Source organism: Mytilus edulis, chromosome 5 (genome assembly GCF_963676685.1).
Source record: "Mytilus edulis chromosome 5, xbMytEdul2.2, whole genome shotgun sequence".
NCBI lineage: Eukaryota > Metazoa > Mollusca > Bivalvia > Mytilida > Mytilidae > Mytilus > Mytilus edulis.
In genome coordinates, this window is record NC_092348.1 from 13670687 (window position 1) to 13685010 (window position 14324).

The 14324-nt window shown below is 34.1% G+C and overlaps 1 protein-coding gene across 1 annotated transcript; it reads left to right on the plus strand.

The window, feature by feature from the left end:
- Positions 1-717: 717 nt before the first annotated feature.
- Positions 718-11985, plus strand: LOC139523017 (uncharacterized). Its single transcript, XM_071316747.1, has 3 exons — positions 718-898; positions 1253-1585; positions 11354-11985. Exons 2-3 carry the CDS (start codon positions 1253-1255, stop codon positions 11837-11839), a joined length of 819 nt encoding a protein of 272 aa, XP_071172848.1. The 5' UTR covers positions 718-898; the 3' UTR covers positions 11840-11985.
- The last annotated feature ends 2339 nt before the right edge of the window (positions 11986-14324 follow it).

Here is a 14324-nt window from a genome sequence, read left to right on the forward strand (position 1 = left end):
GTGGTATGAGTGTCAATGAATCAACTATCCATCCAAGTCACAATGTATAAAAATTTTGCAATAATATAGATCAAAGTACGACCTTTGTTCCCTGAACCTAATCCTTACCCTTAACCCTATCCCTACTTGATTTTGATGAATCGCGGATCATTTTATCTTCATGCAGTTATAAATGTTACCAATTGAAATAACTTTTGAAACAAAAATATCAAATACACCAAATGGGAGTTCAAAAATATCAAATACACCAAATGGGAGTTCAAAAATATCAAATACACCAAATGGGAGTTCAAAAATATCAAATACACCAAATGGGAGTTCAAAAATATTGAATCAATGTATGTCTGCATATCTAATGGTTTATAATTGAATAAGCAACAAGTTATATATTTTTTTTTTTTTATAAAAAAAGCAATGCTACAAGAAGATACAAGAACTTCAAAGTAAAGAAAATCTCGTATGACTGATTAATGTTCGCATTTATTAAGACATTTAGGGTCAAGTAAGCCATGTATATTAGTGAGTCAATTAAAGTAATCATAATATGTCATAAAGTAAGGATATATGTACTTTTCCTTTACGGATTTCGGTTTAACTTTGCATCTTTGACAAGGAAATAAACAACATGATATTTAACCAGATTGTTATATAAATGCATATTCTTGACCTTTTCCTGAGCTTTAAGGAACATTACTGTCGGTAATTACATGTTACCTGGTGTAAATTGTCTCTAAGGATATACATGTGACATAATACATTTATTTATCATTTGCTAAAAGCATCATGTGGTGTTATTAAATGATTCTGGTAGCATAGTCCCACATCCTGCAGCTATCAGTAATATAAACAAGACAAATTTTATTCTTGTGAGATAAGAAAGTAACCTTCAACGAAAAAGGTAATATGTTTTCCTAATACATTTTTTTTTTTTATATTTCGAATATTTTTTTTTAATCTTCACTATTTAAGTTATGCTTCTTTCATATATTCGAAGTTTTCCTCACATCTAGGATATATAGTTGATTTTAATTTGTTAGTTAAAAAGACATATCTGTTCAATATTCATCAGTAAAAGACAAAATATCTTATAACCATATTTTGGTCTTCACATGATAGTTTTATATTTTGCGCTACTGCAATAGTTATTCACTGTAAGAATTTAGTTGTACGAACAATACTAGCGGTTATACTTCACTTATGCTTTTAAACATCATTCTACTCCATTAATACTTTGTTGGGGTTTTTTTTTCAGATGCTGTTGGATAAATTCTGTATTTTGACCTTTTTGCCCTTGTTGGCGGCTGTACACCTTCGGGATGAGTTCATTAATATTGTTTTAAAAGATTGCTATTCGTACGAAAATAATGACAATGCCTTAACCATGGGGACTCTGGAACAGATGAAGTGTATGACGCATCTTATCTTAAAAAATGACGAAAATTTCCGACTCAACCCAATCGATTTGCTTCGAATCCATCTCAGCATGACGCATTTAAAGAATGGTGGGCCCCTAACTCTGGACATTCCACCGATCATCGAGAAGAAAATGTTTGATCTTCTTGCAAAAGCACCTGTTCGCCTATCGGTAAGACACATACTTTATAATGGCCTTTACTGTACTTTGTTAATTGTTTACGTATAAAATGTCTATCTAACATTATTTTTTAATTGTTTATGTGCTAATTTTTTACTTTTGACCTTTCAGTATATATATATAAACAATTATAATTAATGTTTTTGAGTCGGTCAACAGTTACTTATACTTAATAAGATGTATTAAATTGTAACCCACGCGACCCGTTGCGGGGAATTTAAAAAAAAAAAAATGTGTCCCAAGTACACGGATGCCCCATCCCCATTATCATTTTCTATGTTCAGTGGACCGTGAAAATGGGATTAAATCTCTAATTTGGCATTAAAACTAGAAAGATCACATCATAGGGAACATGTTTACTAAGTTTTAGGTTGATTGGACTTCAACTTCTTAGAAAACTACCGCGACCAAAAACTTTAACCTGGAGCGAGACAGACGGACGAACGAATGAACGGACGGACGGACGAACGGACGGACGGACGAACGGACGAACGGACGCACAGACCAGAAAACATAATGTCCATAAATGGGGCAAAAAAATAACAAATGTTTTATCATCAAGTTTCGTTTGTAAGCCACCATTTAAATACCATGATATAATTTTAAGCATCTCAGTACAAAATCAATGTCAGATAAACATAACTTCCACGCTAGCCTAGACTGTGTTATTCTTTACCTTATGTTCTTAGTTCACGATGTTCAAACGAACATATAGTTATGTGCTAACTTGCTCTTATTTTCTTGTACAACTCTACCCCTAATTTCTGTTCTAATCTGACTCATATTGTATATATCAATATAAATAAGACAATAAAATTGAGAAAGGAAATGGGGAATGTATCAAAGCGACAACAAAACGACCATAGAGCAGACAACAGCCGAAGGCCACCAATGGGTATTCAATGTAGCGAGAAACTCCAGTACCCGTAGGCGTCCTTCAGCTGGCCCCTTAAAAAATATGTATACTAGTACAGTGATGATGGACGTCATACTGAACTCCGAATTATACACAAGAAACTAAAATTAGACTAGACTATTTCTGATACTAGCAGGCACGGTGATCAATTTGCATAACTAATTTATTTTCTTGTTAAACAAGAGACTATAATAGGTCAGAAAATCCAAACGCATACTTCAACGCTAGCCTGAACTGTGTCACGTGTTCTATATCTTTTGGCCTCGGTTTTTGTGTTGTCACCCCATCCCTATTGCAGATGGATTATGAGCCAATGTCATTGCCCGTCGCCATCGATTTCACCGAACTAGCTCCGTTAAGAAATGCAAGTGTTGGCTCCTTTATAAAAAATTTTATGTTTCTAAAGATTGAAAATATCGTTATCTTATCAATATAAATCTTTTCTTTAAGCAACACCACCTGGACATTTTCCCGTTATTTCCAATGTAACATGATGATGAACACAACTCACTTAGATTGACAGGAGACCCATTTCACGTAGTGTTTATTTCCTAAATATAGTAACATAGCTATATTTTGTACAATGTCAATTTCATCATGGAACACTTTTTCCACAGTCAGGGGTTCATTAAGGGGTGCATATAAGTTTAGAATTTGTGTTTCAATTTAAATAGTTATCAAAATAATAATTTAAGTTGCAGTATAAAAATAATATTAGGTCAATGTCATAAAAAATATAAACTTTTTTGTACTCGGCACAAAACTGGGGAAGGGCTCGGTAGAACCTCGCCCTTCCCCAGCCTCATACAAAAAAAGTTTATAATTTTCTGACATTAACCTACTATTGTATATTAACATACTTTTACCCGGCCTGATGCAAAAATGGGTCGCTGTTTGAAAATGCTTTTCAGGCGTCGGACATTAATAAGTTAACACATTAATAATTACATTAGATGTATGTTTCACTATAATACGTTATTCTGATTGGATAACTGCACATCACATGTTATTCCGTAAGCAATTGCATTACTCAATAAAACGTTTCATTCATAACACGAGGCCCCACAATAAAGTGCACAGGTGAATTAAATAAACAATTGATAAAATTTCTTGATTTCATGATCCTAGCTAAAAAATGTAATTATAAGTATTGAATGCTTCTTTTTGTATCTTCATAGGGTTGTAAAAGCGTTGACCGTGCGCACATTTTTAGAATGAAGCGCTTCCGCGCTTCATAAAAAATGTACTTCGGTCAACGCTTTTACACCCCAATGAAGTTACAAAAAGAACCATTCAATTCTTAAATGTAATTTTTAATTTCAGAACAATTGTCCTATTCTATATTCAAAGGTGATATTTCAACCAGGTTGATCATATTTTCTAATAAACACCAAGTTATGACTCGGAGATTTATATTGCATTTCTGGACACATTAGCGTCAAAAGCTGTGCACATATAATTTTGCTCTTCACATAACACATCTTTATATTATGAAAATCGCATGTATTTTGAATTTCAGTTAATTTAATAGGAAGTAAGGTTTCCAATACCAATTTTTTTTTTTTCATTCGAATATTCAAGTTCTCAATATTTTCTCTTTCAAATTAATCGATAGTTCGGTCCATTTTTTCGTTTTTACTGAGCAGGGGTGGTGTTCTCGAAAGTATCATAAGATTCGTCCTAGGTCATAGATAAGACCAATTTTAGGATGGACTTATGATCAGTTTAGGACACTCTTAAGTTGTGTCTCGAAGCTATCTTAGACGCATCTTATGTTAGGACGTCCTATACATATCCTATGTGTGAAATAGTTAAAGTAATTGTTTGATATCTAACATTTATTAAAGACGAAACCAATTAATAAAATAGTTTACGAAATTTCATAATTACATGCATGATTTCAAATGTCATTATAAAATGATATCAAAAGGATTGTGATTTTAACTGGAAAACAAATTGTTGTGAAATGAGAATATTGAATTCGTAGTGTCAAAAACACGAAGTTCAAAGTTTAAAATCATGCACAATTTCTTTATACGAATTAATAATCGATGGTGCGTTAAATTTCGTGTTCATCTTCACGTTAAAAAACAATTAAAAAAAGCATCCACAAAGTTAGGATGAAGATATGATGATCTTAAGACACATAATTAGGTGTCCTAAAGTTAGGACGAAAAAGTAATATATCCTAAGTTAAGAGATCGTCGAGAACACGACTTAGGACAAAGACTTGTCATAAGATGGTCTCAGGACACGTCCTTGTCCAAAGATAGCTTCGAGAACACCACCCCAGGTCTTCTTTTGTTGTGATAGATTGTATTTTATGACTGATCGCGTTGTTTAAGCCACTGAAGTGGTGGCAATCTATACGACGGATGCGGTTCAGTACGAGCTGGAGGGGATCAGGAAAAGGGTGCGGGTACTAATGCCGTGTACTGATTCGCGTATTGTAGACATTTTTCTGGTTAATTATCCGGTGTCTTCTGGAATGACAAGCAATGTGAATAGATTGAACATGCCATTTGGGTATTGTTTTTTGAAAGTGTATTTGTTCCTGTTTATAAGGTTGTTGTGATGGTGAATCAAATGAAATCTGTGTTATTTAAACAAAATCTTTCAATTTACATGTGACTTCTTTCTGGTCATTTTAAAAAGCAAACAAAGATTCGAAAGAAAAAGTTCAATACAAAAGACTTTTAATAATTGATTTTACAAAAGTATGATATAATGTAAAAAAAATCATTGCAATCATAATTATGCATAGCACACCTTTTTGTACTGTGCTAGATATACGAGAAATTATGATGGTTCTTAGATTTTTTTTCATTATACAATCAGTGGCGGATCCAGAAATTTTCATAAGTGGGGGCCCACTGACTGACCTAAGAGGGGGCCCGCTCCAGTCACGCTTTAGTGATTCCCTATATGAGCAACCAAATTTTTTCCCAAAAAGGGGGGGGCCGGGGCTCCTGGCCCCCCCCCCCCCCCCCCCTAAATCCGCCTCTGTCAATATGTTCCTAACAGGATTAACATCTTCTAGGAGTGTCGTCGTGTATATCATTACCAAAACAAAAAACTTATAAAAGTATTGTTTTATCTCGCCACAAAACTACACACGACCTTCGCTATCCTTATAATATTACTGCATACATATATACCATTGAACGTGTACCATTGACGTCTTTCAAGCCATTTTATATGTAGAGAACAGACTAAGTCAAATAATATACACCAGTTCTTAACGGCCTAATCAATCATTCCACGTTCTTTAATTTAAAACTTATGTGTAAATCGGTTGACCCTTCCTCTGTGATTTTTAACCAGGAAGAGTCGATGAGCCATTTTGAAAACATTCAAACATGTTTACATTCTTAGGCAATATAGGAAAGGTGTACTGACATATAATGTTTACATTCTTACTTTATGCGAAATAATAGTAACCTTAAAACATGACAAAAGGTCATGTAGCATACAAAATTACCGGAATATATAACCACATCCGTCAGAAATGTTTTCAATTTAGGTAATATACGAGAATTAAGGGCATTTGACAAAGTATTCCTATAGGCATACAAATGCGTTTCAATAGAAATTTACACTCCTCAGTTACACTCAAGCTGTCAGAAATTTAAGCAAGTTAAAAAGATTTTGATGGTTTATGAACATATCTTGCTTTATCGTCATCAGTAGGACTCAGAGCTAAAAGGTCGAACAGAATAAAAAAAAAAACATGGTGGATAGCTGTATAACACATCTCCTTATTTTTACATTCTGAAGTGCACAAGATATACCGACAATGGTCAAAAGATAGAAGAACTTATCACAGAAAAACGGGTGTTTTCAGATGCATCTTGTGACTGTTTTCGTTCCATTTTCTTTTATAATTGCAATATTGGCTCTTTTTAAAAACCTTTTGATTTTCTTACTGTCTGAACCAAGCTTCTCCCTACATAAAGCAAACTTTTTTTAAGGTTTTTTATAGTTATATATAAAGTAGTGCAAAAATACCAGATGAAATGGCGATCAATAAAGTTGAAAATTCAGTTTAGACTTTTGAAACTCTTCGTATTCAGGAATCACATTTGCATATCCCTAGTTATATTGACGTGATACGACAACACCTCTTTCACCAAGGAAGACAATACTTTCTCTAATGATCCACTTGTTAGATATATCATGGTTTTAGATCTCATTTTAGAGAATATGGAAACATGCTTGGATTTTTATAACAGTTAATGGATTAAATGGTGTAAACAAAAATTAAAAAATCTTAATGTGGGAAAGATTTCTGGATATATTAAAAGGAGGAGTGCCAATTTCCCCTGAATTAATTTTACATCAAGGCCATTTTCAATGTAAACGTACTTAAATGTAAATTTTCAAAGCCGTCGGATTGTGTTCATATTTTAGCTTTAAATCACCCCTAAACATGTTATATATAATTGTTTACGCCTAAAAATGACAAGAAACGTAATTTTGATAGATTTAGACAACTTTGAGAATTTAACCCAGAAATGTATAAGGACATGGTTAACACGACCTAAGTTATGTGGAAAGTAAAGTTATGGGTATAAGCCTCATACCAGGTTATCGGTGTCGTTCGGTGACAAAAACATGTAAAATGTGCAATTTGGTAGATCAAAACGCCTCAGCTTTGAATATTTTTTTTGAATAAATGGAAGTATGTAATGGTTTGGTTTTGGTTTGTTTTTTTTGTTTGTTTTTTTTTTGTTGTTTTTTTTTTGGGGGGGGGGGGGTCTCCAGGAAAGCGATGTATTTTGATAACATTGAAGAACAATAACACAAACATGCCCATAACTACAAAAACTGTAAAGTATCCACGTCAATAGAAAATGTATTAACGAGCTTCAAAATTATGTTGAAGTATTTGATAAAAGAAAGAGTCAAAAGGTCAGGGAGATATAGATATGCGCGTAAATACTATGCACCTTCTATATTAAGGAAACGATTTCACACCCGTATCTCCTTGATAGACCCACGAACCAATCGTTACCCAGGAACGAGAGGAAAACCTTATAGAAAATCAAGCTAAAGGACAACTGGAAAACAGTATTAAAGCGTAAGCAATAGGAATATGCTTTGGAAAGTAGTTTTAGTAAGGAATCAAATAACGTTGGTTTATTGGTATAAATTGACGACTTATAGTGTTTTGCGAGCGGTGTTATATTATAATAATTCCATCAAATATGGTATCAATGAACTAGATTGAGGAGAAAAAATGGCAGTATACATGTAAGCACCTGAACCAGACTGGGTTATAAGAAAAATTAATAAGAAACAAAAAAGAAAAAGAAGAAAATCTAGTACATAATAAAATTTCGTTGGAACAAGCTTTTTTGCCTAAAACCACCTGCAAAAAAAACAACCGAAGCAACAAGTGGGAAACTTTCGTACAGTTAAGGCCTAATCAATTAGGTAGTAACTCAAACAATTTAGATGAAACATTTTACGAAATATGAACGTTCTGTGCCTTAAGCTAGGTTCACACTGCCGATCAGATCAATTCGATGAACCGATTGTCCAAATTTCCACGACCAAGCGCAACCAAATTCTTGATCAGGCATGTTTATGACTTTACCAGACCGCAATCCGACTGTACACGACCTTAATTCGACCATTCACGACTCCTTAATGACTCCATCACGATTCCATCCCGACAACAAAATAAATACTTATTCGATAATTCCGACCAATTCATGGTCTTTGCACGATCTTTACTCGACTGGCTAGACCAACTCAACTATTCACGATCTCAGCCTGATCTTGATCAGACCAGATCGACCTGATCGTATATGAGTCGTAGGGATAACCGGGAATTGGTCGGGTATGCACATTTTTGGAATAAAAACGTCCGAATTTTGTATTCCCTGCCGCTTTGGAATGGGATTCAAGTGTTACCCTTGTCCGTCCGTACACAAGTACGTCCCGATATGACCCTTTGTAATATTATATATAGCTGGGGCATTATCAGTGTCTCATTGACACATTCTCAGGTTGTTTTATTGTGTTATTTTAAGTAGAAGGTCCGAGTAAAATCATACATTTCAAATATCTACATAGAAATAAAGCAATTGGATTTGTAGGCAAGGTGCATCTTCGCTAGCCGAGGGGAGTGGATCGTAACCCTTGGCTAGCAAAGATGAGGCAATTTGGTTAGAGCTCAGAGAGACAGGTAAATAGCTGTGACGGAGCTTGTAGAGTGCATAGAATACGAAAAAGAAGGTTTAGACAGCAACGTGCGCCGCGAAATCTAGGTGAGACAGTGGCTGACACGACGACCACTGTACGTGTTGACAGTATGAGAGACTTGCACTAATTCAACAAAGAGTAACCCAATGCTTATAAAAACCTTTCCTCATAGTGGACACTGATATGTAATGGTAGTTTTATTGCCCTTTTTTTGGAAATGACACCACAAAATGAGATTTATCACTAAATTAGTACTTATGTTAGATAGCAATCCCCATTTCCTTGCTTTCTTACAAATAAAGCGTATACTGTTTGTCAAATATATATGCACATGTATGTAATAAGTATTTTTCGTAGATTTGATATTCAGTAGTTGAATGGTTAAAGATAGTTATTTTCTTTTTGCTGTATGGGAACAACCTCTATTATATGTATTTGCCAAAAAATATTGCAAAAAGAGGACACAAATGTCACATATTTCCCCAAAATTTGACCTCAAGTAGAATTTCAATCCCCTGGAGTGATACCTTTTCTGAAACAGTTTACAACTTTACATATATCTATCAAGAGATCAAGAGTGCATTTCTTTCTAACCAAAGTTTGTTAAACGTTGTGTGCCGTTTGTTATAGGAAGTTAAACGTTACAGAAGTAGAAATAAATGCATCGTTTGGTTATAGAGGGGATTGGTATTTTGAATAATTTTAGAAAATGTTTTGAGTTATGACACGCAAGAACACGTATAGATAATTGATTTAATGTTAAAGTTAGAATGCATCGTTTCAACTTTGTACTTGTTTGGGTTTATAAATATTTTTGATTTGAGCGTCACGGATGAGTTTTATGTAGACGAAACGCGCGTCTGGCGTACTAAATTATAACCCTGGTACCTTTGATAACTAATTGAACTTACAAACAACGAACGACAAACTGTAGACGCATTTGCAGCGTGTATAGTTTGTCAAAGTTTATGTAAACTTGCAAAAGAATGTTAGAAACAAATGATCACAACGTGTGCTCGCTGAACAATTTGCATCGTTACTGTTAGAAAGATATTCGCACCAAATAAAAAATATTTGTCTTTCGTCTCATTTTTGTCTGAAATTTCGCCAAAAAATTCGAATGAAAATATAACTGACTGTAAGGTGACCTATATATATATAGATAAGTTAGTCATCAGTAGGCCAACAATGAATATTAAGGCACAATTACTTTAATATTTGAAAAATCCGCCGGTGCCAAAGTTGCAAGATTTCCTTCTCTTCCGGAACATCTGAAATCATCCCAGGTTTTGTTGGATTACGTGTTGCTAAGTTTTTAGTTTTCTATTTTATGTGGACTGCTGTTTATCTTCTCGTCGCGGTTACCGTTTTGCGCTATATGGCTGTGTCGCTTTGTTTTCGACCTTTGAGTTCGATTGTTCCTTTGGTGTCTTTTGCCTCTCTTTTAAAATGTTACCACTCCTTGCAAAAGTAAAGACACATACTGTACATGGAGGAATTTTCGTACAGTTAAAAATAATGTTGGGAATATATTTTTGCGGAAGCAGAGTTATAAGAGTTAATCAGATCTGCACATACTTTTAGAGAATCGTGTAGTAGTCATGTGTCTTGTGTATGGCCGAGTAGAGATCGAAGAGTTGTCGAATGTGGTCGCGAAGGGATCAGGTATTGGTCTAGTTGGTCTGGGATACAATAAATATACAAGTCGCAGTGATCTGGAAGCGATCGGGAATTGGTCGAGTTAATCTGGAAATGATCGGACATTAGTCGAGCAAAGGTCGAAATGATCGAGTACTGCATGATCGGTAAACATTTGTATTCCGACCAAACTCGATCTCTACACGATCCTTTCCCGACCAATTCGCCCGTTACTCGACGAATTCTCGATCTCTTCTCGAGTGACTTGGTGAATTGGTCGGGAAAGGATCGTGTAGATCTTACTTAGGTTAGAAAGAAATGCACTCTTCATCGCTTTGATAGATATCTGTAAAGCTGTAAACTGTTTCAGAAAGGTATCACTCCAGGGGATTGAAATTCTACTTTGGGTCAAATTTTGGGCAAGTACAATGTATGTGATATATTTGCCCCCTTTTTGCAATATTTTTTTGCAAATACAAACAGGTTGTTGCCATACAGCAAAAAGTAAAGTTTATGTATATTGCTATCTAACATAAATACTAATCCAGTCGATCTGTTCTGGTCAAGATTAGGCTGAAATCGAGGCTAGTTGATTTGGTCTAGCTAGTCGAGTAAAGATCATGTAAAGATCGTGAATTGATCTGAATTATCGAATAAGTATTCATGTTGTTGTCGGGATGAAGTCATTAAGGAGTCGTGATTGGTTGAGTTAAGATCGTGTACAGTCGGATGGCGGTGGGTTAAAAGTTGTAAACAGGCCCGATCAAGAATTTGGTTAAGCTTGGTCGTGGAAATTTGGACAATCGAGATCATCGAGTTGATCTGATCAGCAGTGTGAATCTAGCTTTATATGGCAATTCATATAAAATATGCTCTTAACAAATTATGATTGTTCTATGACTTAAAAGACAATTAATATAAAACATACTTTTAGTATGGTAGGTCTAATTTATGCGCTTCAATTAATATCAATTAGATTCAACTTTATTTTGCAGGATTTGATAAAGCGAAGAGTCAAAAGGTCGAGGAGATATGGATATGGTCGTGGATACGGACGTAAACAATATACACCATCAGAATTGCCAGACTCCGATCTAAAGAAGATTATGAAAGAGATCTTAGATTCATCTGCACCTGTTATTAAGAAGCCTTTTAAAATTCATTGGAATTTAACAGATCGGAGAACGCATAATAGATCATCTACCTATTCTAGGGACCATCCGGTGAATCTCAAAAACTTAAAGTCCTATCTCAAACGTCGATATCCAGACGTTCAGGAACCAGATTATCAAAGGATTATTCAAAAGATCATGGACTCACCTGCACCTAATATTAAGAAACGATTTCAGACCAAAGAATCTATGATAGACCCAAGAACCTATCGCAGTCATAAAAAATCTGATGTCGGTGGAGGAGCGAGAAGGAATTCGTATAGAAACTCAGGCTATCGAAGAGATGGGGAAAACTCAAGATATGGGTGAAATATACTATTAAAAGATATATGAAGGATAATTTGAATTAGCTAACTGCTGTAAAATGTATTTTATATTTTATTTTTTATGTAATTTGTATTTTGTTTGTCAAAATCTGTACTTATGCTTTACGACAATAAAGATAGAAAAATATATTATTGAGTTGTCTAAGGAAGCATGTCATTGTTTTACATCAAGTTGAGATGGTTCCCAGGTATTACATGTACAACACGTGTGGGTCACGCGTAATACGAAAAACCATGAACAAAATATATATATACAATGTATGAGTTGTTTCGATAAATATATTAACATTGTGCTAATAGCAATTGCAAATTATGTAGTTCCTATACTTTTACGACACTTGACATCAATTTTTTTTCTCATGAAATAAATAAAACTCAGATTTCTTCTCGTAGGTGATGTATATCAAGTTCACAGCCCCATCCGGTTATATTATATTTTGGATGATAAATCAAATGCTTCGTGTACAGTGAGTGCCACGCTCTCTGCACGTAAGAATCCTTGAAAAAACTCAATGAGGGGTCCGTAGGTGGCCTGTTGCAAGCCCAAGTTTCTATCACTATCCAATATACACTCATTTTCAAGTGGCAGTCGAAATTTCACCAACCTTCATCCCTACATTGTACCTTTTGTATTTATTGTCGATCTATTCTCGTTCTGAACATGGCATGAAATATTTGCCATTTACTTTTTGTTTACTTAAAAACTCTTTTCTATATTTACCTTCATCTGGAATTCAAAGTTAAACATTTGTAAGAAAGGGATATATAAATACATCGAAACGTTAGGCTCTATATTACTAAAAGAAACCTAAAAATAGCTAAATTTATCTATGGTGAACTTTGCCAGATGTAGTTGGAACCTTATAATTATTTTTCATACACATTGTATATCATCGTGGAATTGTGTAAATATATAATTAAGATATTTTAATAGTGCGTATTGTTCATGGAAATCGTGAAACCAAGGGTTTGTTGAATCAAGCCGTTGATAAGATATTAGCTATGAATTCGACAGAAAATTAAAAATTCTCTGATAGTTTTTTGTTTCAAATATTAAGCGGAACACTGCAACAGCAGTCAGTTTGGTTTCTTTTCGACAAAATGAGATAAAAACAAGAATGTACATGTGTTCATAGTACACGAATGCCCCAACTGCACTTTAATTTTTATGTGCAGTGGACCGTGAAATGGGGGATAAAAACTCTAAATTGGCATTAGAATTAGAAAGATCATATCATAGGGAACATGTGTATTAAGTTTCAACTTGATTGGACTTAAACGTCATGAATAACTACATTGACAAAAAACATTAACCAAAAACTTTAACCTGAAGCGGAACAGACCAGAACGAACGAACGGACGGACGGACGGACGGACGCAAAGACCAGAAACCATAAAACATAAAAAATCACTCGTGTATAAATTGATTGCAAGTCAATATTTCAACCTCATTTTCATCCTAATTCATGCAAACTTTGTTTTTTACCTTCAGTAGAGATGCATGTTCAGCATAAAATTCATAGAATGTCAATTTTGTAAGAAAGGGGATGCCATGAAAAATTACTTCGTTAACTTATCCTGATCCTCAAACATCTGTTTAAAATAGTATAACGATGATGATTTTATACAGATTTTTAAATCTATATCATGAATCAAACAGATCAAGAAACATTGTTCTTATTATACGATTGCACGTACCTGTTCGTCTTTTTATATTTACATTGATGTTTATATAGGATTATTTGGCTGTCGGCAGTCTTCGTATGTCATCTCGATGAATAACTAGATAGAGTCCAGTATGAAATAAGCTTTTTAGCTTGCTGTTCGGTGTGAGCCAAAGCTCCGTGTTGGCCTATAATGGTTTACTTTTATAAATTGTTACTCGAATGGAGAATTGTCTCATAGGCACTCATATCACATCTTCCTATATCTATCTATGAAATAATGATTCAATATTATAATTTCTATCCATCCTTTAATGTTTCTTTGGAACTTTTTATTATTTGAATATATACATTCGTTTTAGTATGTTATAAATCTTATATCAGAATTTAGTTCTAATCAGGGAACATGATTTTGACAGCTAATGCCCCTTTAATGATATAAATGCCTCAGAAGTTACACATTACATTTATTTTGATATAACTTGTCTTTCACTTCAAAGTACAACGTTTATCTACTCAAAGTATGTTACATTATAAAATGCATATTTACTGTGTAAACGGATTATCTTACATTGAATTACCAAAGGGTTTTGCATACAAATACTATGAAAGTGCTTTAATTCGTGGTTATGCAAATATATCGGATAAATTGTTAAGCAGATTCAACTGTTCAACTGTACAACGATTTTGTTTAACATCCAATAACTATTTCATTTTGTTTAACATCCAATAATTATTCAAGTCAATAACATTTGGAAGCATTTCAGAAGTGACCAAAAAGTAGTTAATAATGTGCGTATAGAA

Coding starts and splice junctions, on each gene's coding strand:
- LOC139523017 (XM_071316747.1), top strand. CDS start 1,253: ATGCTGTTGGATAAATTCTGTATTTTGACCTTTTTGCCCTTGTTGGCG. Junction 1,586..11,353: donor AAGCACCTGTTCGCCTATCG/GTAAGACACATA, acceptor TTTATTTTGCAG/GATTTGATAAAGCGAAGAGT.